General features: G+C 43.7%; 1 protein-coding gene across 1 annotated transcript in view; it reads left to right on the plus strand.

Moving 5' to 3' along the window:
* The window catches only part of LOC149439230 (SLAM family member 5-like), an 88997-nt gene that overhangs the window by 53159 nt on the left and 9823 nt on the right, over positions 1-26015 (plus strand). The window contains exons 2-5 of the mRNA XM_089659288.1: positions 6342-6644; positions 9170-9469; positions 19217-19321; positions 21892-21965. Of these exons, the coding sequence (XP_089515414.1) occupies positions 6342-6644; positions 9170-9469; positions 19217-19321; positions 21892-21965 (782 nt within the window). The remainder of the gene's footprint in view (positions 1-6341; positions 6645-9169; positions 9470-19216; positions 19322-21891; positions 21966-26015) is intronic.

Raw genomic sequence — 26015 nt, forward strand, 5'->3', positions numbered from 1 at the left:
CACAGTCCTCCACCCACACCAATGGGAACACCCTGGACCTTGTTTTCTCCCATCTCTGCACCCCCCACAACCTCACAAACACCCCTTTCCCTCTCTCTGACCACAACCACATTACGTTCTCCGTCTGCCCATCCTATAACGCCACCCCCCCAAAAGTCAAACCATTACCAGCCGTAACCTCAGCAACCTGAACCCGGCCCCTCTCCACTCTGCAGCTGACCGTCTGTACGACAGTATCCTTCCACTGTCATGCCCTGACCTGGCCACTACTGCATACAACGACTCACTGTCAGCTGCCTTAGACTCCTTAGCACCCCTAACCACATGTAGCATTAGACCTCGACTGCTTCAACCCTGACAGAACGACCAAACTAAAAATCTTAAACGATGCAGTCGCGCGCTGGAACGATTATGGTGCAAAACCAGATACCCTTGAGCGTTCTCCCTCTACAAATCCACCTTCTTCACCTCCTCCTCCTCCCTCCACACTGCCAAACAAGCCTACTTCGTAACCCTCATCAACACACTCTCCACCTGTCCTCACCGGCTCTTCTCCACTTTCAACTCCCTACTCTCCCCCCCCCCCCTCACTCACTGCCCACGAGATTGCCAATAACGTCCAAAATAAGATCGACGCAATCCGTAAGGACATCGCCAATGCTCAACGTATCTCCCCACCTAGCCTCCCTCCCACTATAACCCCATCAACTCTCCCCTCCTCTGACCTCGCAGCCGCCCTACCCCCAACCACACCTAATGTCCCGCACACTATAACCTCCCCAACACTCTGCTCCTTCAGCCTTGCTACCACTGAGGAGGTCACTAAGGTCTTCTCAGAAGCCCGCCTCACCACTTGCCCCCTTGACCCTGTCCCCACACAACTCCTCCGGTCACCCTCCTCCTCCATCCTACGCTCCCTCACCCACATCTTCGATCTCTCCCTCTCTTCTGGTGCATTCCCCTCCCCCCTAAAGCAAGCACACATCACCCCCATACTCAAAAAACCCTCCCTGGACCCCACCGACCTGAACAACATTAGGCCCATCTCCCTGCTGCCATTTACTTCCAAGCTCCTTGAGCGCTTAGTCTACAATTGCCTAAGCGCCTACCTCACTGACAACAACCTCCTTGATCCACTACAGTTTGGCTTCCATTCACTCCACCGAAACTGCCCTACTCAAAATCACTAACGACCTGCTAACCGCCAAAGCTAATGGCCACTACTCAGTCCTCTTACTCCTCAACCTTTCCGTGGCCTTCGAAACAGTTGACCACCCCCTCCTCCTTAATAAACTACACTCCCTCGGCATCAGAGACTCCGCTCTCTCCTGGTACTCCTCTTACCTATCCCAATGCTCCTTCAGCGTTACCTATAACGCTGCCACCTCCCCCTCTCTCCCCCTCTCTGTTGGGGTCCCCCAAGGCTCTGTCCTTGGGCCCCTTCTCTTCTCCATCTACACCTCCTTCCTCGGCAAACTGATACACTCCCACGGCTTCAACTATCACCTCTACGCCGATGTCACGCAAATGTACCTCTCCACCCCTCGCCTCACCCCTTCAGTCTCCGCCCGTATCACCCACCTGCTGAACGACATATCAGACTGGATGTCGCTCCATTTCCTCAAATTGAACCTTTCCAAAACCGAGCTCTTGATTTTCCCCCCAGCCCGTGCCCCCCCCACCCTCTCCATCACGACCAACAACGCCACCATTAGTCCCACCCCGCAAGCCAAAGTCCTAGGTGTCACTCTAGACTCAGACCTGTCCTTCCAACCCCATGTCCACTCGTTGGCAAACTCATGCAGGCTCCACCTCCGCAACATCTCCAAAATACATTCGTTCCTAACCCCAGACACTACTAAACAACTCGTTCACTCCCTTATTATCTCACGTCTGGACTACTGCAACTCCCTTCTCACCGGCCTACCTCATCGCAGAATATCCCCGCTTCAGTCTATCCTGAACTCAGCGGCCAGACTCATCCACCTTACCAAGCGCTCTGCTTCTGCCACCCCCTCTGTCATTCCCTCCACTGGCTTCCGATTGCCCAACGCATTAAATTCAAACTACTAACACAGAAATACAAAGCCATTCATAATGCTGCCCCAAACTACCTCACCGACCTGATACCCAAATACCACCCTACCCATAATCTTCGCTCCTCACAAGACCTCCTACTTTCTAGCTCCCGGGTCTCCACCTCCCACGCCCGACTGCAGGACTTCTCCAGGACTTCCCCCATCCTCTGGAACTCACTACCCCAATCCATCAGACTGTCACCTACCCTCCTCACCTTTAGGCGCACCCTGAAAACCCATCTCTTCAGGGAAGCCTACCCCACCCTCACCTAACAGCCGTTCTCCTCCACTCCTCCTACCACTCCATCCCCCACAGCTATCTCCTCCTGTACCTCTACCCCTCCCTCCTAGATTGTAAGCTCGAAAGAACAGGGCCCTCTCGAACCCCTCATGTATTGTATTGTCTCATTTTCTGTCTCCCACTATAATGTACAGCGCTGAGCAAACATTTTAGGGCTATGTAAATACTGTATAATAATAATAATAGTTTTTTTATTGGTTGAACTAGATTGACTTGTGTCTTTATTCAACACAACTGTGTAATATTGCATTTTTTTGTTTTTGAATGATACATAGAAAAAAATGTGTTAAAAGAATGGTTGAACTTCGGAGACCCACAGCTTGGTCATGTGGTACGGGAAAGCAGAAAGAGTTAATTAAGTGCATGCATGAGGTATGTGCACAGCAGGACCCCATTCTGTCATTGGGGCAGGGCCGTGGATAAGGGGGTACCACCAGTCCTCCAGTACAGGGCCCAGGCCAGCAGGGGTGCCCAGGCAGCTGGGTGAATCAGATGAGGGCAAGGAGGGTGATCAGCATGGTGAGGGAGCAATTAGTGGAACCGATCCTCTGTATAGCTCTCTCTGCAGCAGCTGTAAGCTGGCTTCTTCTCCTCTCCCTCCCACCTTTCAGCTGCTGCAGAGAGAGCCATAGAGGGGATTGGTTCCAGTAATTGCCCCCTTGTTGCACCTTATCACCCTCCCTGTGCATCATACGTTTCCCCATGCTGCTCAGGCCCCCCTGTGTGCCCCCGCAATTCTTCCAGCTATCCTCCCCTCCTTCCTACCAGCAGCTGCAAGCACACAATAGGATCCTTCAGGATGGAGAGTGGTGGAAGGGTCTGGTAAATATGTCACATTTTACCAGCCTCTTTCTTTCCTGGATGAACACAATGAGCGCGAGGTACCAATCTCTCACTGTGTTCATTCATACCTGAAGCATAGTAAACTGTGTTTTTTTAGGGGGGGGGCTGTATGGGGCCCCATGGTTTCTAACAACAGCCCTGACTGGGAGTGAGGCGGCAGATGCATGCTGGACAGGTGGAGAGGACATGGGCTCAGCAGTGTCCCTCCTAAATGCATGGATGGGATGCCCACAGCAAGGAATGGCATGTGTGGCTTGGAAGTGGTGAGACCTTGGAATCTCTCATAAGAAAAAAAAATTACATTCGAGTCACTTTTGAATCTCCTAGCTGGAAACTAGCCAGTGTGCATGATGCAACCTGAGAAGTAAATCGTCCCAATCAGTAAATAGAAATGTTTGTTCAGCTCTGTGTAACCTTCATTTAGCAAATATTGCTGCAGTTGGTAGTCAGGAAAGAAGCAGCAGATGTGAAAAGCTGACGGCCATAACTTACCATGTAGAATTACTGGTGATTTTCTAATGTTTTCTAGTACTGACTATGGTTCTTTAGGGGAAAAAAATACAAGAACTGGAAAGCCACTTCCCTTTTTTTTTTTTTTTGACGTGCAAAGCTAAATATGTACTAGAGGCTGGCAATATAATGTACAGAGGACGGCACTGATCACATGCAGCTACCCAATGAGTCATGTGAGCACTGTTTGCACAATAGGGACTCTGTTCTGTTCGTTCCTGTTTAGGATGTTTAGCAAACAATACTCTAGTTGTGAAAATAGAAGAGGCTCTAGGCCTTGCACAACAATTTCTCAGAGACTCCGCTCTCTCCTGGCTCTCATCCTACCTATCACAGCGCTCCTTCAGCATTACCTATAACGCTACCACCTCCCCCTCACTCCCCCTCTCTGTAGGGGTCCCTCAAGGCTCCGTCCTCAGGCCCCTTCTCTTCTCCATCTACACCTCCTCCCTTGGCCAACTCATACACTCCCACGGCTTCAACTACCACCTCTTCGCAAATCTATCTCTCCTCGCCTCACCCCCTCGAATCACAAGCCTATTGAACGACATATCAGATTGGATGTCGCTCCACTTCCTTAAACTGAACCTCTCCAAAACCGAGCTCCTAGTCTTCCCCCCAGCCCGGACACCCCCCTCCACTGACTTCTCCATCACATCCAACAATGCCACCATTAGGCCCACCCCGCAAGCCAGAGTACTTGGTGTCATTCTAGACTCCAATCTATCCCTCCAGCCCCAAGTCCATTCACTAACAAACTCATGCAGACTCCACCTCCGCAACATCGCCAAAATCCGCACGTTCCTAACCCCAGAAACCACTAAGCAACTCATCCACTCCCTCATCATATCACGACTCGATTACTGCAACTCCCTCCTCACTGGCCTGCCTCGCCGATGGCTATCCTCGCTTCAGTCGATCCTGAATACTGCAGCCAGACTCATCCACCTTACCAACCGCTCTGTTTCCGCCACCCCCCTCTGCCAATCCCTCCACTGGCTTCCGATTGCACAACGGATCAAATTCAAAATTCTCACACTGACGTACAAAGCTGTCCATAATACTGCCCCAAACTACATCACCGACCTGATATCCGAATATCACCCAAAACGCACCCTCCGCTCCTCACAAGACCTCCTTCTCTCTAGTTCCCTAGTCTCCTCCTCCCATGCCCGCCTCCAGGACTTCTCCAGGGCGTCACCCACACTCTGGAACTCCCTACCCCAATCTATCAGACTATCACCTACTCTCCTCTCCTTTAGGCTCACCCTGAAAACCCATCTCTTCAGGGAAGCCTACCCCACCCCCTGCTAATTCCCGACCTCCTCCACTCTTCCTACCCCTCCATCCCCCACAGCTATTTCCTCCTGTACCACTATCCCCTCCCTTCTAGATTGTAAGCTCCAAGGAGCAGGGCCCTCAAACCCCTCGTGTATCGCATTGTATTGTTATTGTACTGTCGCATGTTCTGTCTCCCATTGTAGTGTACAGCGCTAAGCGAACTGTTGGCGCTTTATAAATACTGTATAATAATAATAATTTCCCAGTCACTCAATAAAAAATTAACTGTTTTACCCGCCACAGTATTTAACCACTTTCCCGACGCCCTATAACAGAAATACTGCGCAGGGTTGCACAAAATCACGTATTTGCATTTCCAGTTACTCGCACCGCCATTGACGGCCTCACCTGTCGATCACAGGGTCCCGGCCGGTGATTCCCCGCTGACACCCGGCGATCGCTGTGTATCACCGACGGGGGAGAGACCTGTATATAAACAATACAGATCTCTCCCCTGTCAGCTCCTGCACATTGCTTTGTATGGCTCTGAAGATCAGAGCCATACCGAGAAGTGTGCTTACACAATAAAGCACAGCACACAGTTAACCCTTTGATCGACCCACATGTTAACCCCTGCCCAGTGTCATTAGTACAGTGTCAGTGCTTTCTATTAGCACTGATCATTGTATTGGTGTCACTAGGGACGTCAGTGACACCAAATCAGTTCCCCCCAGTGTCTGAATGCCCACCACAGTCCCGCAATAAGTCGCTGATCGCTGCCATTACTAGTAAAAAAAAACCAAATTCCAGTATCTATACTGTCATTTGTAAACGCTATAACTTTCACGTAAACCAATTAATTTACACATATGTTTTTTTCCTTTTTCTTAGCAAAGACATATAGCAGAATATATATTGGCCTAAGTTTATGACAAATTTGATTTTTTAAATTTTTTTACTGGACATGTTTAATAACAAAAAGTCACAAATGTTTTTTTTTTCCTTAAAATTGTTGGACTTCTTTTTTATAGCGCAAAAAATAAAAAATGCAGAGCTTATCAAATACCAACGAAAGAAAGCTCTATTTTTGGGAAAAAAAGGATGTAAATTTTATTTGGGTGCAGAGTTGCATGACCGCGCAGCTGTCAGTTAAATTAACGCAGCGCCACATCACAAAAAATGGTCTGGTCAGGAAGGGGAAATCCTCCGGAGGGCAAGGGGTTAAAATTCCCAGTTATTATTGTTGGGGGTGATACTGTTAGAATCTGCCAAATAAGATCCTGGAAATATTGTTCACTTTTAAACCTCCAACCTTTTTGTCTTTACAGGAAAAGAAGTTGTCCATCTGAATGGCCTTATAAACCAATCCATCCTTCTCTCAGCATCTGTGGATTCATCACGTCCTGTACATGAAGTCTACTGGAACTTCCAAACTGACACAATGGCATCTTATATAAATAATCAGCTTAGTGTAATTCAGGACACATTTGAAGGAAGACTGGAGACACGGGATGATGGAAGATCACTGAAGATTGGACAGCTGAGATTGGAGGAAAGTGGACTGTACACTGGTACTATAACTTTTACTGACAAAAGTAAAGATAAGAAAACCTACAATCTCACTGTGTATGGTATGTAAAGATCTGTGCGTGGTATGCAGGGGTGTATTTACCACAAGGCAAACAAGGCATTTGCCTAGGAGGCATTTTTCAGGGGGTCGGCACCGCCACCCCCAGAAGAAGGGACACATTCGACCAGGGGACTAGTTGGGATCCGAGAGAGGCTGCAGGCTGCTTGACAGTGTATGCAGAGCCCGACTCTCATTCCTGGTGATGTCTGGAGCTGTGAAGATGTGTGTGTCTCTTTCTCACCTGGGGGGGGCGGTGGCGAGTGTATGGGGGTTGTGGTAGTGGAAGGCTTTCTTGGCCAGCGGGGGAGGAGGGGTTGGATTTTGGCAGGTTTTATTGGAAGGCTCTCTTGGCGGTGCTGTGGTGTTGGTCGGTGTCAGGCTCTCTCAGCAAGGGAATGGGGGGGGGGGGGGGTAGGTGGAAGGTGGGCAATTTTTGTGTTGCCTAGAGCAGCACAAAACCTAAATACACCACTGGTGGTATGCATTCACTTAACCCCATATTTAATGAAGTCTTTTGGCCACCCCAGCATGATCAGTTCCAATCAGATTATCTCCTGCTTGGTCACAAATCTGTGACTATATAAACGGATAATAGGGCAGAATTCACTGATCTGTTTTATCTTTCTTATTTTTTCCTATCATGGCTAAGCTGAGGGTTACACACAGGGGCGGACTGACCATTTGGAAACTCGGCACTGCCCGAGGTCCCGGGGTCAGTAGGGAGCCCCATGAGATGCCCCTGGTACCTTTTTCATAGGCTTTTTTGAGTTTGGGCAAGGACACAGGGGCCCCATGATCCCCTATTGCCCGGGGGCCCCATGAGTTGTCAGTCCACCCCTGGTTATATAGTTTCATAACATGTATAGGAGCATAGTGCTTTTGTCAGCTCTCCACATCTACTGCCAGTGATCATTGGCTGGTATCATTGTTAAGGTGCCTTTTATGAGTATGAAGATCTCAGACCTTTATTAGTGGACCACTTGGTCAAATTTGCAAGTTATCAGTGGCTAATTGCAAATGTCTATTTAAAACTGAGGAAAAGAAGTTCCTGCAGGTCCACACAGTCTGCACATCAGTAATCAAGAAGATATTTTCTGAATGGATGCAAAGCATTCTCTGATTGGATGCGGTAGAGAGACAGGGCAGTGACATCATGCTCTCTACCTTGTCCAATGAAAGAATGATTCGAATGCATTGTCAGTCTGGCCACTCAGCACAGGACCTGGAGGCAAGTGGAGATCACCCGAAGTAGCAGTGCCTACTTCAGTGATTTCCAGCTTTCAGGGGCATCAACCAGGGATGGTATATACTGTACATAGTTGCATTAGTCCAGTGTTTCTCAATTCCAGTCCTCATGGACCCCCAACAGGTCATGTTTTCAGGATTTCCATTATTTTGCACAGGTGATTTGATCAGTTTCACTGCCTTAGTAATTACCACAGCTGTTTCATCTGAGGGAAATCCTGAAAACATGACCTGTTGGGGGTCCATGAGGACTGGAGTTGAGAAACACTGCTTTAGTCTAAGCTGGACCAAGGTAACCATGTATTACATTCTGATGCCTAAAACTATTCTTTCAGCAGCTGCTACTCATGAGTCCACCAGTGTCCCATCTACTTTGCCCTGTAATGGCTGCATTTCTGCCGCAAGCACTTTGATGAAATTTAAGAGGAACTCCAGGGCAAAAGTCAATGTTCATTTTATTAAATATGTCAAATGAAAGAATGTGCCTGCTTATTTAAAGGGCTCATTGAGAAGAAAGTATTGGGCGTAATGGGGTCATAAAGCCCAGCAAACTCAATCTTTAAAGCCCAACTCAAGCCAAAGAATTGACTTTAAATATCTACCAGGTTTTTATTTTTTTTTAAATGGAAGCGAGACACTGGATAAGAATCAGCGTATGGATTTTATGGGGTGGAGATTTGGGACAGATTTTTTTTTTTCATTTTTGCTGCAGGATTTATTAAGCAAACAAGTATTTATTTTTGTAAAACTTACTGCAGGTGTACCTCGGTTTACGAACGCCTCGGTTAACGTAATTTTTGGTTTACGAAAATCCATTGAAAATAATGCCTCGGTTTACGAATTTTTCTCGCAATACAAAGTAAGTGTCCCTAGGATGCATTGCGCCTGGGAGGTGTATATCGCGGCCCCTGTGCATGCTGGAGTCTCTGGTAGCATGTGGCATAGAGTGTGAAGGTGTCGGAGGTGTTGGAGCGGTTTTTGCATCACGTTATTGCTTGATTAATCATGTCCCTGTACAGTATTTATGCCTTTAAAGTGCACTTTATAAAGAGTTTTGAACAGATATTTTTTTAATTTTTTCTGGCCTCTGGAATGGATTAATTGGTTTTCAATGCATTCCTATGAAAAACTGCATTTTGGTTTACAAATTATTCACAATATGAAACATCCCTGAAAATGCATTAAATTCGTAAACCGAGGTACGCCTGTAATTTATTTCTAGAATTCTTTTTGAACACAGAAACATGCATCTAACACATAAGTGTGTATTCTTTCCTATAGACTATGTTCCTGTCCCAACCATCAGAATCACAGAGAGGAAGAACGATAGTGAAAGGTGTAATGTGACTCTTCGTTGCTCCATCTCAGCAAACACATCAACTCTGTCCTATATCTGGAGCTACAAACATGGAAACTCTACCTATCAGCTGTATAATAACTCCGGAGACACAATCCAGATGTCTCTGCAGCCGGAGTCCTGGGATATGGAGTATATGTGTACTGTACACAACCCTGCTGACCGGAAGAACGTCTCTGTGCAGAATATTTGCAAGGATTATAATGGAAGAGATACACGTACAGGTAGGAGGCAACTCAGGATTTTTAAGGGATAAGTGCAGTTTAATACAAAATTTCAGGACCACAAATATGAGGGTAGTCTGAAATGTTCTCAGCTAAACAACCCCCATATCACAATAATTATATACATTATAGTCCCAAGGATAGCCACTGCACACTATCTGCAAGCAAATTAAAAAAATGAGGCACTCCTGGCTCTTGCTGCAGACAGAAGTCAAAGTAATAGAATTTTCACTGTAAACCTTTGGAATGAGAATGGAATGAGGCCTCCTTCTAAAAATGCTGGTTTAATGGCTGTGTCTGTCTTTGGCATGTTTCTGGCAGAATCCCAGGACAAGCATGATATAAATGATTGTTAGAAAAGTGTCAGAACTTCATATTTCTATATTTCACGTCAACGATTCAAATTGCATTGATGTCACAGCATCAGAATGACAGCCAGGGAATTAGCTTTCTTAACCACTTCCCGACCGGCCATTGTATATAAACGGCCGGATGGTGGCAGTGCAGGGTCGGGTGGCCGTTTATAAACGGCCACCCCACACCCCGCTTGTGCGTACTCCCTGGGAGCGCCCAGCACCACGATACGGTGCCCGCTGTGTCCTCCGGACACAGTGAAACACTGATCGTCGGACAGGACCTCTGTATGAGGTCCCGATCATGTGATCACTGATTGGCCAATCAGTGATCACATGCAAAGTAGTAAGCAAGATGTCACTTGTGACATCATTGCTTACTACATGTGAAATCTGTGAATGATCACAGAGGTCACATGGTACAAGGCTATTCACAACAGCCTTGTACCATGTGACAAGCTGTGACCAATCACAGCTCACTCAGTACTTCTCAATGACTGCAATAATGCAGACAGAGAGAAAGAGAAATGATTGATCCTATATGGGTGTAAAAGCAATCAGTGTAAAAAAAAAAAAAAAAAATCTTCATCACCCCCCACAAGTAGTACAGTGTCACCATGGCGACACTGTACTGCTAGGGTGACAGTATGTAAAAAATAAAAAATAATAATATAAAAATGTAAAAAAAATGATTAAAAATTATAATTTTTGGTTATAAACTAATTTGGATTTTTTTTTTTACTAAAAAGATAACGGAATAAATTTTGGCCAAGATTTATGATAAAATATTATTTATTTGCAAAATTGTATTAAAAAACACTTTTTTTCAAAATTTTTGGACTTTTTCATTTACATAGCAAAAAAAATAAAAATCCCAGCGGTGAATAAATACCACCAAAATAAAGCTTTATCTGTCTCAAAAAAAATGGTCAAAAATTAATTTGGGTACACTGTTGCATGACCGCGCAATTGTCATTCAAAGTGTGATAGCGCTGAAAGCTAAATATTGCACTGGTCAGGAAGGGGGTAAAAGTGTCCGGTCTGGAAATGGTTACAGGAGACATTTGGAGTGTATAAAAAACAAACATCTATACTCACCCCTACTGCAACATCAGTCTGATGCTGCAGCCTTTCCCCAATGGCTCTAAGCCCGAGAACTGAGCAATGATATGACCAATGATCGCTCAGTTCTTGGTCCACTCTGAGCAGAGAGCAGTGATTGGCAGTCATTGTTCTCTGCTCTACCCCTCAAGCATTCACTGGAGCATTGGGCTGAGGAGCGGCTGGCTCAGGCTCTCTGCTAATCAGGCTTCTGGGTGAATTCTGACATTATTGTCAGGATCTCTCCAGAGTCTGGAGCAGCTCTGTGACACCAGCTGACAGTGAACTTCAGCCTGCTGTTGGCTGATTCTGGGTCACAGGAAAGCAAAAGTAAATGCACTCCTTTTGACCAAGAAAAGAAGTATGCCCAAAAAAGCTATGGCTATACTTCTCTTTTAAATAAGCATTCAGTAATGGCAGCCTCCATTAATCACTCCCAAGAGTGTCCTCTTAACAGAACTAGTAATAACAAATGTATGGCTCACAGTGCCTGTAAACCCAATGTCAACTTAATTTTGGGTGTGTGGAAATTATAGGTAGTTATTACAAAGATAGATTTCACGTATACTAGCTCTATAAAATATTAATGTGTAAATGGGTTAAAGAATATGTTATTTTCCTGGAGCTCTGCTTTAACCCATTTGCACAGCAACAAATATGGGTCACATATCAAAATGGATTTCATATAATTCACAAATTGGGATCGGATCATCCAACATTCAGTTGACAAAACTCACAGTCAGGACAAAACCAGTTGAGGTGTGGTCTACGTGCTGACATTACTTCCAGTGACGTCATATCCTCCTGGCCAATATGGAAGAAAAATATATTTTAAATGTATTTGAAAAATATTCTTCCCAAATATATTGCCATATATTTGAAATGCTACAATTTTTGGCCATATAAAAAATTCATATTAAAATATATTTCAATAAATATATATATATATATATATATATATATATATACAGTGGGGATCGAAAGTTTGGGCACCCCAGCTAAAAATTTGTATTAATGTGCATAAAGAAGCCAAGGAAAGATGGAAAAATCTCCAAAAGGCATCAAATTACAGATTAGACATTCTTATAATATGTCAACAAAAGTTAGATTTTATTTCCATCATTTACACTTTCAAAATAACAGAAAACCAAAAAATGGCGTCTGCAAAAGTTTGGGCACCCTGCAGAATTTATAGCATGCACTGCCCCCTTTGCAAAGCTGAGACCTGCCAGTGTCATGGATTGTTCTCAATCATCGTCTGGGAAGACCAGGTGATGTCAATCTCAAAGGTTTTAAATGCCCAGACTCATCTGACCTTGCCCCAACAATCAGCACCATGGGTTCTTCTAAGCAGTTGTCTAGAAAACTGAAACTGAAAATAGTTGACGCTCACAAAGCTGGAGAAGGCTATATGAAGATAGCAAAGCGTTTTCAGATGTCAATATCCTCTGTTTGGAATGTAATTAAGAAATGGCAGTCATCAGGAACAGTGGAAGTTAAAGCAAGATCTGGAAGACCAAGAAAAATATCAGACAGAACAGCTCGCAGGATTGTGAGAAAAACAATTCAAAACCCACGTTTGACTGCACGATCCCTCCAGAAAGATCTGGCAGACACTGGAGTTGTGGTACACTATTCCACTATAAAGAGATACTTGTACAAATATGGTTTTCATGGAAGAGTCATCAGAAGAAAACCTCTTCTACGTCCTCACCACAAACATAATCGTTTGAACTTTGCAAATGAACATATAGACAAGCCTGATGCATTTTGCAAAACAAGTTCTGTGGACCGATGAGGTTAAAATTGAACTTTTTGGCCGGAATGAGCAAAGGTACGTTTGGAGAAGAAGGGGCACAGAATTTAATGAAAAGAACCTCTGTCCAACTGTTAAGCATGGGGTTGGATCAATCATGCTTTGGGGTTGTGTTGCAGCCAGTGGCACAAGGAACATCTCACAAGTAGAAGGAAAAATGGATTCAATAAAATTTCAGCAAATTTTGGATGGTAACTTGATGCCATCTGTGAAAAAGCTGAAGTTAAAGAGAGGATGGCTTCTACAAATGGATAATGATCCTAAACACACCTCGAAATCCACGGGGGATTACATCAAGAGGCGTAAACTGAAGGTTTTGCCATGGCCTTCACAATCTCCTGACCTCAACATAATTGAAAATCTATGGATAGACCTTAAAAGAGCAGTGTGTGACAGACAGCCCAGAAATCTCAAAGAACTGGAAGACTTTTGTAAGGAAGAATGGGCAAAGATACCTCAAACAAGAATTAAAAGACTCTTGGCTGGCTACAAAAAGCGTTTACAAGCTATGATACTTGCCAAAGGGGGCAGTACAAGATATTAACTCTGCAGGGTGCCCAAACTTTTGCAGACGCCATTTTTTGGTTTTCTGTTATTTTGAAAGTGTAAATGATGGAAATAAAATCTAACTTTTGTTGACATATTATAAGAATGTCTAATCTGTAATTTGATGCCTTTTGGAGATTTTTCCATCTTTCCTTGGCTTCTTTATGCACATTAATACAAATTTTTAGCTGGGGTGCCCAAACTTTCGATCCCCACTGTATATATATATGTATATATATATACTGCATGTTGAAAAATATATGTTAAAATTACTTTTTTATATGTTACAAAAATCTGAAGAATATATTTTAACATATATTTTACATATATTTGTAAATGCATTCCACAAATGTAGATTTGTATTTTTTTTAAAGATATACAGTATATTTGAAATGTATTTCTAACAATATTTTTCATATATTGTAATAAAAATGCATTTCAACATGCAGTATGTGTGTATATATGTGTGTGTGTGTGTGTGTGTATGTATATATGTGTATATACAGTTGCAAGAAAAAGTATGTGAACCCCTTGGGATTATGTGGAGTTTTGCATGAATTGGGCATAAAATGTGAGAAAAAAAGGCACAGCACACCAACATAAAAACCTCATCCCCACTGTAAAACATGGCGGAGGGAGCATCACGGTTTGGGGCTGCTTTGCTGCCTCAGGGCCTGGACGGATTATTGTCATTGATGGGAAAATGAATTCCAGAGTTTATCAAGACATTTTGCAGGAAAACGTACGACCATCTGTCCGCCAACTGAAGCTCCGCAGAGGATGGGTGATGCAACAGGACAATGACCCAAAGAATACAAGTAATTCAACAAAACAATGGCTGCAACAGCACAGAATACGCCTTCTGGAGTGGCCCAGTCAGAGTCCTGACCTGAACCTGATTGAAATGCTGTAGCATGACCTTAAGAGAGCGATTCACACCAGACATCCCAAGAATATTGCTACTCTGAAACCGTTTTGTGAAGAGGAGTGGTCCAAAATTACTCCAGATCGTTGTGCAGGTCTGATCTGCAACTACAGGAAACGTTTGGTTGAGGTTATTGCTGCCAAAGGAGGGTCAACCAGTTATTAAGTCCAAAGGTTCACATACTTTTTCCTCCCTGCACTGTGAATGTTTACATGTTATGTGCAATTAAACCATGGCAACATCTAATGTTTGTGTAGTATTATGTTCAGCAGACTGTGTTCTATTGTTGTGACTTAGATGACGTTCAGAGCACGTTTTATGCCCAATTCATGCAAAACTCCACGTAATCCCAAGGGGTTCACATACTTTTTCTTGCAACTGTATATATATATATATATGGCATATGGCCAAAATTGTAGCATTTCAAATATATGGCAATATATTTGGGAAGAATATTTAAAAAATATATTTCAAATATATTTTTCTTCCATGTAGGGGAGCACACTCTGGTTTCTTACACATGCACAGCCACAGCCATCTTTTCCTTCCTAGGCAAGCCATACATACCCAGTGTCGGTTCTAATAGGCACCTACAAATGTAAGTGTGAATTTTTTACAATACTTCTCTGTGTTTTAATAAAATCGAAAGGTTTTACGCTGTGAAATCCTCCCTGGCATTTTATTTGCATGCATGATGGTACACCATCTAAGAAGGACACACAAGGACAAGCCATTGGAGACTCAATTGGATATATCCCCAAACAAAATCCCTACTGACCTGACTAGCCATAGTAGGCCAACAGCTTGTGGTGAGTGTCTGTCTGTATGGGAACACTGGAGGCACTGAGAAGTGGAGCATCTGTTTTGTTTACACATGCACAAGCACTTTTTTCTATCTGGGACTTTTTTCTTGGATTTATTCACTGTTTATATGACTACTTAGCTCTAATGTTATATTGTATTGCTGTAGCATGTCTGTTATGTTTATGTTTTATATTTTGTTTATGAAGGTTTAGAGCAGCGCAGGTTATTTGTGAAATTAGCTGGTGAACTACAATCAGCACCAATCCCACTCTGATCCAGCGCCATCACAACCACTACTATTTACATGTTTTAATCTCAGTTAAATGTAGCGAGGTCCAGGCTACTAAGAAATGGAGGAGAGGTGAAATTGCCAAAAAGAATCATAGACTGTTTATTTCCCCCCCTTATGCTCAAGAACAAGTGTCAGGAATGGACTTGCCAATAGTGGTGGGACTCACCTGCCTTGTGGGCTGCAGTACCAGGGCTGGCCAGCAGGTGCTCTCAACAACCAGAGGTTCACTTCGGCAATTAGCCATCACCTGGGGCTGATTGCAGGTGGTGTATTTAAGGGATGGCCAGACCTGCAGTCTGTGCCTTGGTGTGTGTTTTTCCATGGGCCCCTGTACCTTGTAACCTGCATTCCTGTTCCTGCCTGACTTGTTGCTGACCCTGCCTGATCCTGACCTCTGCTGACTTCTCCTGTTTGATCCCTGGCTTGTAACCCTGCCTGACTACGTTGTGCTCTATATGTGTATGTACCTGTGTATCTGTATCAGTTTAGGTTTGGGTTTGTTTCACCTTGTTGTATGTATTTGTGTTAGCTTGGGGTTTGGTGCACTGCGTTTATGTTTGTATTGTTAGTCTTAATAAATTGTCTTATTTATACCATATCTGAAGCCTATGTTTCCCTGTGTCAGTCCACACACTTCTGGTCACACCTCCATCCCTGACAACAAGTTTGTTGCATCATCTCCTGCCTCTAGAGGGAGATCGCTCTTCCTGTCTAAAGAGCATAGAATCTGGGGACCTGTAGTCCTGCAATGACACATTTACTGAATTCTGAACCAATTTGGAACTACAAATCAGAGTGAGATGTACTAACCAGGGATTTTGGGATAGTCTGTAAATTTGACTGTCAGGTTCGCTCTCTTGGCCCAGAGACATCTAAGAGGTTGGTCAGGTGCCGCTGTTCTGCTTGCAGCTGCATGGAGATCCAGCGATCCAACCTCACACCAGTGTCAGTCTTCAGATCCCTTTGCCCCTGTATCAGAGGTTCGGTTACACCATGCATCTTTAAACCATACGCTCATCTACAAAGCTGACCTCAGCAGCCGAAGAGCACAGAGGCATCCGTGGTCTCTCACCAATGCCACTGCAGCATGCTGTGCCCCCACTGCTCAGTCCTACAGTGACTTCAAAGCCTGCTCATCCCACCCTATCACACTGGAGTTCTTCCTTCAATCGAGATTGGTCCAGCCTTTACTCTGTTCTTTTCATATTAGCAGACAAGTGTTGTGTAGGTGACGCAGCGGTAATCACACAGAGGCCCAGAGGGCAGTAACCAATGTATTGAAGAACTTGTAAACAGTATAACAACCTGACAGGGGAGCTCACCCAACCGAAAACTTACAGTCAATGCAGCAGAGGGTCAGTGGCAGTAAGCCCGAACTGAAGACAGCGCTTTCCAAGGGGGGTGGAATGCAGCCTGGCTGGTCCAACCTAAACGGGAGCTTGCTGAAGTACAAATGTAGGCCATGAGCTTTCCCTACTCCTCTGGAACCTCTCCCTGACGATAGTGCTGTCCTTGACAGATGAGTGTAAAGATTTTGCTACCTTATCTTCACTGTGTGCAGACCTGACTCAATCACCAGCTCTTATATTTCAAGTGTTAAAGGGCCCCAACTCTTGCTAGCAGAAGAATTCCACCATAAATACAAACTGACATTCCCTTTCACATACACAGTATCAATCACCCAATAAGTGGTGCCTCTCTTCTATTCATATAAAACCATTACTTTTTCTCCTAATACTGCACCAGTGGCTATGGATTGTCTGATAGCTCATTACAGGGTTCCTTTCTTTCAGTGTTGCACCCTTAGGAAGCATCACTATAACCTATATAGCTTCCCCAGTGGCTCAATATATTCTGTTTTTGTCCTTTCCTATTCATTATTATTGTGTTAATAATGAATAAATTATTATTCTTATCATCTGACTATGTATTGCTGCATGCAGATTGTTTTCTATAATTGACTTGAAATACTTGTATAGCTACCCCAGTAGGGGCTAGCAGTTAGATAGGTCCCTTGGGTCTTTTCCCATATTCTGCCCTGCAGCCAGGCACACAAACACAGTCACTCTTCAGCTCAGTAAACAGCCCAGGGGTGTACTTTTTGGGGTTTTTATTTATTTGGATAGGGATTGGGGAAAAATGGGATACTCCAAAAAGAACTATCCACAACTGAGGACACTAATTTTCTTCTTCTGCAGCATTTTAAGTGTACAGTCCTTGCAGGGGCCAGTAAGGGACTTAGCTTAGCTGAAGCAGATAAAAGGTACAAATTTGTTCCAGTAATTTGAGAAAAGTCCTTTTAACACAAATAGGGTGGACTATGCTCTTCAGGGTACCAGCTGGCATGTCCTCTCTTTCCTTTATTTACAGCTGACTCTCAAGCACCAGAGGGGTGGGTGGCAGCATCCTGCAGAGTCAGTCTTTAGGATATTCCATATAGTCTGTACTCACAAGCCCTCAGCTGAATGGATGCCTCCTTCCAATGTTTGCTAGTAGTCCCAGACCAGATCCACTTGAGACAGTCCCTCAGTCAGTTTCCAGGCCTCTCAGCTAGCCCAACCCAGAGGACTCACAAAGAGCAAGCACATGGCAGGTTTGACTTCGAGGGCAGTGTGCCCTCCAGGCTAGACTTCCCCATCCAGGATAAGACAAGACTGCTCCAAAGTTCAACTCATTTATACCCTTCCCCAGCAGCCATTTGTGTAAGGGCTCACAAGATTGGCTAAGGCAGTATGAATATTCATGCTGCCCATTTACCTTACTCCACACCTATATTCCATAATTATGTAGGTAACCCTAGAGATACAGAGTGAGGATGATTAAACCAACAGCCTGTAAGTCACAGAGCAGAAACTAAACAATCACATGCAGCTGCTCTGGCTACAATGAGCTAGAGCTAAATTTGCCCAACCCAGAATTGCAGCCAAACTGATTACAGTGAGACTAAGCTAAATTTACCTAGCACAAAATACAGTCTCACTGGCTACAGTGAGCAAACTAAATCTTTCTACTCCTAGCTAATGATGGGCTGAACACCCCCCTATTCGGTTCGCGGTCGAACATCCGAACCTATAGAATGTTCGACTGCGAACTTCGAACACGAACAATTTACTGAGCGGTATCTTATGCTAGCCGAAAAAAGAAAAGAAAACCGATCTGCTTGCGATGCTGGCTCTCACCGTCTGATAGCTGCGCCCCCCCGATGACAGTTCTCAAATACTGTCATCACATCACAAGGGGGCAGGGTTTACCTTGCCCCTTGTGACGTCATCACGCTCTGTGATTGGTCAAAGCATTGGACTTGACCTGGGGTCAGGTGCATTGCTTTGACCAATCACAATGCAGTGTCAGGGTGCAGTGCACTGTGGGACGTGGTGGGCAAACAGCCCTCCAAATGCCCGTACCGTTCATGTGCTCACCAAACTCGAACTTAGGTTCGATTCAAACATGTAGCCCATCTCTACTCCTATCACCAATCTAGGAGAGTGCTACGTACACAATACAACAGTGACTAGTGAAATCCATGCTTATTGCATTTAGCTGGGTATTGTTGGTGAGAGGTGACCAGGTTACTGACCATTGTCTGCCTAATCCATGTCTGAACCAAGAGTGCCAGAAGGGCTGAGGTGCTTTCAAGGTCAGGGCCATTCCAGTGGGCTCAGTGGCCCTTGTGGGGGTAGCGCTACAAAATATATCACAGTCTACTCCCTTGGGCTCCACTCACAGAACACCCAGTCTTGCTCTTTATGCCTGGTAATGTGATCCTTTGACCAAGGCTGCTGGCGCTCCAGGTTGTAGTAAGTAATTAAATACTGAAATGCCAGAATGGTTTGCCTTGCAATTTACCAGCCTTCTGATACAATTATAATAAACATTTTGTTATATACTTCTTTTTTCTTGTTTATTATAGGTAAAACAGGCCGTGGTTATTATTATGTCTTTTTTGCACTTCTATTAGTACCATTGGCTTTCCTGGGTTGGTATCTCATTGAAATGAAGAAGAAACGAAGGAAAGGTATATATATTTTCTCCCCTTAAACTTTTAGCAAAATGATAATGTCCACCAGTAAAGAATTCAACACAAGCATCCATTAATTTCAAAATGAAGGCTGTTGTATTGTTTGATCCAAGCCCCTTTGTTGCAAACCTATTCACTAACCTTACTTTATTTAGCATGCCCTGCCAACGTAAAGTGTTGGAAAGATGGAAAAGACATGGCCTATAGCCACATAGTCCAACTGCAATGGACTCTTCAGCTCATCAACCCCTCCATGAAATTTCAGAGTGTTCATCAATAAATATGAAAGTAATTTAGTAACTGCTGCTTTAAATAGTAGCACTATTAATAATTACAATCTGCAAATACTGTTGCCACTTCATCTTGGCAACTGCCATTATGGTTGTCACAATGGTGAATCTTTAGTAAATGCACATCAATTAGTTCTCCTATCACTATACTATACCATACTATACTACTGTAGCTCTCCAACAGAGTTTGAGGAGGGTGAATATGCTCAGTATGGTAAGTGAACATTTAGGCATACCCTTCCTAGAAGGAAGGGGGTGAAGATCACAAACACACAATGAAAAGTGCAAGACAAACAATGCTAGTAATAATACACAGATGATAGCGACAACTCAAGGCTACTCTCACTGGAAGCTGATCGTCCTGGGTAACAATGTCTAGTGTCAGGGATCCTGCAGCGGTAGCCTCTAGCACTCCACAGACCGGAATCCCCCAAGGCGCGGAATCTAAGCTCCGACCTGCTTGTTCACCAGAGCCCCTGATGGTGGGGATGGACTTGGAGCAGGCCGAGACCAGGTCGCGGCCCCTGGGTTCACCCAGCTGTGGTAGAGGCACCGTTAAAGGTGTATAGCGGGTAAGAGTCTGATGTGAGAAGGTAACTGAAGCAGTGTCGGGCAGGCCGGGTCGGTAACAGTGGTGGCGGTGTAGTACAGAATCAGCAGGCAGAGGGATAAACAGGTCACAAGCCGGGTTTGTCAACAGGAGGTCAGAACATATGGGGTTAAGCAGGAGAATGGTCAGACAAAGCCAGGGATCAGAGCAGGAGACGGACAGCAAATCAGGATCAGGCAGGGTCAGCAACAAACAATCTACTCACAGGAACTCAGGAACACAGATAAGACCATACCGCACTTGAGCATTGCAAGAGCCGAGTTTAAATAGTCCGCCCGACTCCTGACAGGCGCTCCTGGGTCCTAGTGCTTGCCCAGCACCGTCATTTGTGACAGGCACGCCTGGGTCCTAGTGCCCGCCTGCCTGTATGTTTTGTCAGGATTCTACGCATGTGCAGATTCGATCGCTTCGGCGATCTTCCCATTCCATGACATCTAGCCACTTTACTTTCAGTACCTGGGACCCCAGTTTACCCCAACTGACCTTCCACCATGTATCACCCACCTATTGCCTGCAGACATTTACTGGCCCCCTTTTAACTCCCAGCTATTTCATTGCTCCCTTGGATAGTATCATTGACTCTTGGGGGTATCAATACTGACCACTCTGGGGAACCCTGGAATAAGGAGAAACAGTGGCTAAGCAGGCCAAGCCACTAACAGTTTTTATTGAGCACGTAATGTTGGAACTATTTTGCAAAGAACAGTGAGATTGAAGCCTCTTGTCATATAATTGTATCCAGTGCATCTCCTACTTCTGCTATAATGGAGAAAAGACGATGCTTAGAATTTAGGAACACGCCAGCCTCTCATTTTCACAGGCTCAGATATAGGGCTTTTGAAAATTCAATAGAAAAAATGAGCCAGTGAGCATATTAAAATGCAAGACAAATAGGAGTGCACCTCCTGGTATTTGAAGGTGTCTAGGCACTCCTGGGAATGCAAAATCTAAGATTGTTCATCTGGGCATCCAGCACTAGTTCCAAAAAGAGGGAAATCACAATAACCTGAAGCTCCTTGGTTCACTGGTAGAAATAATTAATGGCCCCAGTGTGGCAGCACCATTGTTACAGTTAACAGTTAAAAAGCTGTAGTATTGGTATTGATATTGGTATGGTATTGAGCCTCATAATTGTATATGAAACATCTACCTTACTGCTGCCACTGAATGCTAGTTTCTGAGGATCTGGAGTGAGATTTGTTGATTTTCATACTATTCTGCACAGTGTTCTTCTTTCTGGAGGCTCTGACATGAGGAAGGAAAGCCTACCGCTATCAGGGTGGCCAAATTACATTCACAGAAGCAGTGCAGAAATACACATGGTGAGTCGGTAATGGGGAAAAGAAAAGCTGCAAGGAGACCACAGTCTATACTGGTTTCTAATCCTTTGGCTTCTTCCTGATTTGTTGTGGGCACAACATTCAGAGTTCAGTTCCTCCTAAATAATCTCACTTTGCAAAAATGGAAGTATGAAGCTGCAGGTACAGGGGTGCCTAAGCACATTTGCCAGATAGTGCTTTGACTATAGGTCCACTTTAGTGACTTGAGAAAACCTTTGTTTTCCATCAAAACTAAATAAAGCTTGCTCTAAAATCTCTAAAAAAAAAAAAAAAAAAGACTTTTTGCCCTGACTTTATAATGAGTGATTTATGTCTATTTTTCTGTAGATCTGAAAAAAACGAATGAAGAAGAAATTAATTATGCAGAACTTCGAATGGCACCACCAAATGTATCTACACAGGTAAGTTTCCCCAAGATGGTTCAAGATAAACCGCCAGACCTTCTATTCAAATCTAAATGCTGGGTTATTGATCTAGAACATGCACACAAGCAAAGTCAAAGTGAAGACAGAACTCCTAAATTGCATGCTTGCTCTGGATCAGTAACTCAGAAAGTATTGAAGACATTGGATCAGCATCAGCCTACATTCCCTCTGTACAGATTTCTTTTAAATGGAATCAAATACCAATTTCAAATATCAAAGATTTATAAGCAAATGTATTTGAGTACATTTGAAATGTCTGGCGGTACAGCCATTCTAGTCTAAGGTCATGCAATTTATTTACAACACTTTTGCTCTGATGAACATTTGGGATCCTCAATGGCATTTTCCGGGGGTGATTGGGGTTTGGGCTAATCATACAAGGAGTTTTCTTTTTTTTTTTTAATTTTCTATTTTTTATGTCTGTAAATTGCTGGGCATGACATTCTGGGTTTATCCAGCAATATGAGAATGTGTGGCTAAATGCTTCCCTACCGGGGCGGACTGGCCATTTGGAAACTCAGGCACTGCCCGAGGACCCAGGGTCAGTAGGGGGCCCAATGAGATGCCCCTGGTACCTTTTTCATAGGCTTTTTTGAGTTTGGGCAAGGACACAGGGGTCCTATGGTCCCCTATTGCCCGGGGGCCCCATGAGTTGTCAGTCTGCCCCTGTTCCCTACCATGTTACAAGTTCACCTTTCAAAGTAGATACCTGTGCTTGCCTATTCATGGGAAAGCAGCAATTTCATTTTAAAGTGGAGCCCCCACCACACACACATACACATACACCATTGCAAAAGCATTCCAAGAAAACAAAATCTGGAATTAAAAATAAATATTGGTTTTATTTAAATTTTGGTTATTGTGGTGAACTCCCCTTCCCAACTGCACGTGCTTACCTTCCAATCACTCTCAATGCTACAATAATCAGAGCGCTTAGGGATGAACAAAATCAATAGTTTCCAATTCACAGATACTTTGGTGAGAATCAGATTCTGGTGAAATGCATTGGGATCAATAGGGAAAGCAAAATAAAGTTGTTTTTCGGAGATTTCTAAAGTGAATTTCTACCTTTGCAGCCAAATTTGAAAAATCCCCATCATATGTATTCTCTATTACATAGCATACCTTACATTAAATAAAAAAATATTCAGAGACAATCACAAAGCACCAGTTGGCTTCCAAACCCGAAAGCACTAAGTATTTTGTTAACTCCTGGCAAGCAGCAGCTGTCCTGCAAACCGAGAAGTACCAGCTGGCAGCTGAAGAGAACAGGAGAGGAGGAAAGGTGAATAGATACTGTTGGAGATGAGGGCATTAATGTGAACCCTTTTTCTTTGCCCTGTATTGGAAAATAAAATGTTTGCTTTAAGGCCCAAAAGTATGAAATCTGTGGTTAAGTTCTTCTGTGGCAACTAAAATATCTGCTAAACATTGAGAAGGATTACTGAAACCTTTTCGTCTTATACTCGGAGGGTAATATAGAGGTAAAACTGGAGTAAATTTATATGTCTTTTTTGTTTTCTTTTCTTCACTGCAAAAATAAAATTAATTAAAAAATTTTCTGACTTTTTTTGCATATTTGTCACACTTAAATGATTTAGGTTTTAATACTACACAAAGATAACCTGAGTAAATACAAAATGCAGTTTTTAAATGATGATTTCATTTATTAGAGTGAAAAAAGCTGTCCAAACCTGCCTGGCCCTATGTGAAAAAGTAATTGTCCCCTAAACCGAATAACTGGTTGTGCCACCCTTGGTGGCAACAACTGCAATTAAGCATTTGAGATAGCTGGCAATGAGTCTTTCACATCACTGTGGAGGAATGTTGGCACACTCTTCTTTGCAGAATTGTTTTAATTCAGCAACACTGGAGAGTTTTCACAAATAAATGGACTGTTTAAGGTCATGCCACACCATTTCATTCAGATTTAAGTCCAGGGTTTGACTAGGCCACTCCAAAACCTTAATTTTGTTTTTCTTTTTAGCTATTCAGTGATGGACTTGGTGTGTTTTGGATAATTTTCCTGTTGCATAACACAAGTGTGCTTAAGTTAATGGCTGGACATTCTCCTTCAGGATTTTCTGGTAGAACGCAGAATTCATGGTTTCATCAATTATGGCAAGTCGTCCAGGTCCTGAAGCTGCAAAGCAGCCCCAGACCACCACCGTGTTTGACTGTTGGTATGATGTTCTATTTATGAAAGGCTGTGTTAGTTTTACGCCTGATGTAATGGGACACACACCTTCCACAAAGTTCAACTTTTGTCTCATCAGTCCACAGAATATTTGCGCAAAAATCTTGGATACTCAAGATGTTTTTTGGCAAATGTGAGACGAGCCTATGTGTTCTTTTTGGTCAGCAGTGGATTTTACTTTGGAGCTCTCCCATGGATGCCATTTTTGCCCAGTCTCTTTCTTATTGTTGAATCATGAACACTGACCTTAACTCAGGCAAATCAGGCCGGCAGTTCTTTAGATGATCTTCTGGGTTCTTTATGACCACCTGGATGAGTAGTCATTGTGCTCTTGGAGTAATTTTGGCAGGACAGCCATTCCTGGGCAGGTTCACCACTGTTCCAAGTTTTCTCCATTTGTGGATAATAGCTCTCACTGTCACAAGTTAACCTGCAGTTTCTTGTTTGTGTTCTTACCTACTTACTGCAGTCCTGTTCCTGATCCCTTCTCATGTGTTTGTGCTCACCTATGGGCGTCATCTGCTGTTATCTGGGTTTTATTTCCTTCCCTTCCATCACTTCCTGGCCTGCCTCCTTGTTTGCCTGCCTATATAAGACATGCTCAGACTAGGCCACTTTGCCTGAGCAACTTCCTAGTTGTCAGAGCTCCTGTGTGTTGTAATTGCCTGTATCCTGCATTGACTACTTGTGTACCGACCCCGGCTTTGTTCTCCGACTGTGCTTGTTTTCCGCCTGTCCTGACCTTGGCTAGTCTATTGGATTTCCATTTGTCTCCTCCCATTGTACTCTGCTCCTGCAAGCGGTCTCCTCATCCTCAGCTGGGTGTACCTGGGGGCCGCGAACTGGTCCTAGCTTGCTGCAAGTCCATCCCCACCATCAGGGGCTCTGGTGAAGAAGCAAGCTGGGGCTTAGACTCCGAGCCCTGGAAAACCCCAAGTCGAGTATCTACAAGGGCTCACTACCACAGATGCTGACACTAACCAGGGTTTGTTGGAGTCCCAAAGCCTTAGAAATGGCTTTGTAACCCTTTCCAGACTGATACATGTCATCTACTTTGTTTCTCATCTTGAATTTCTTTAGATCATGGCAATGTGTTGCTTTTTGAGATCTTTATGCGTGTTTCACTTTGCCAGACAGCTTATATTGAAGTGATTTCTTGATTCCACAGATCTGGTGGTAATCAGACCTGGGTTTGGCAAGTAAAATTTAACTCGGATTTCCAAAAAATTTGATTAATTACAGTTATTATACATTATTATACAGGATTTATATAGCGCCAACAGTTTGCTCAGCGCTTTACAATATAAAGGTTTAACAGTAGACCAGTTTATTCATGATTTAGAAAAGGTAGGGGGGCAATTACTTTTTCACATCGGGCCAGGCAGGTTCGGACAGTTTTCTTCCCTTAATAAATGAAAACATCATTTAAAAACTGCATTGTATAACATGGGTTATCTTTGTGCAATATTAAAATGTGTTTGACGATCAGGAAAATCAATAAGGGGAAAATACGATCTCACAGCACTGTATTTTCACATATTTAGCCTGATTACATGGGCCCCAAATATGCCTATGTTTTGATACATATTAGGGTTACGCGATACTAAAACCGATGCTTTTTTGTGTTTTAATTGCAACTTGCATTGACTTGTTAAATGAAGTCACATGCCACAATGAAATCGGAGGTCCAAATCTCACTGATTTGTAGCTTTGAAATTGCGCTGAAGTAGTGCTACTTCAAACGCACAGTGTGGCTTTGAACTGTCAAATCGCATAACACATTGCACTGGTGTGATCGGTAATTGGTATCGGCGAGTACTTAAGAAAAA

This window comes from Staurois parvus, unplaced genomic scaffold, assembly GCF_062004578.1.
Source record: "Staurois parvus isolate SC_StPar_1 unplaced genomic scaffold, SC_StPar_1.0 ptg001146l, whole genome shotgun sequence".
Taxonomy (NCBI): Eukaryota; Metazoa; Chordata; class Amphibia; order Anura; family Ranidae; genus Staurois; species Staurois parvus.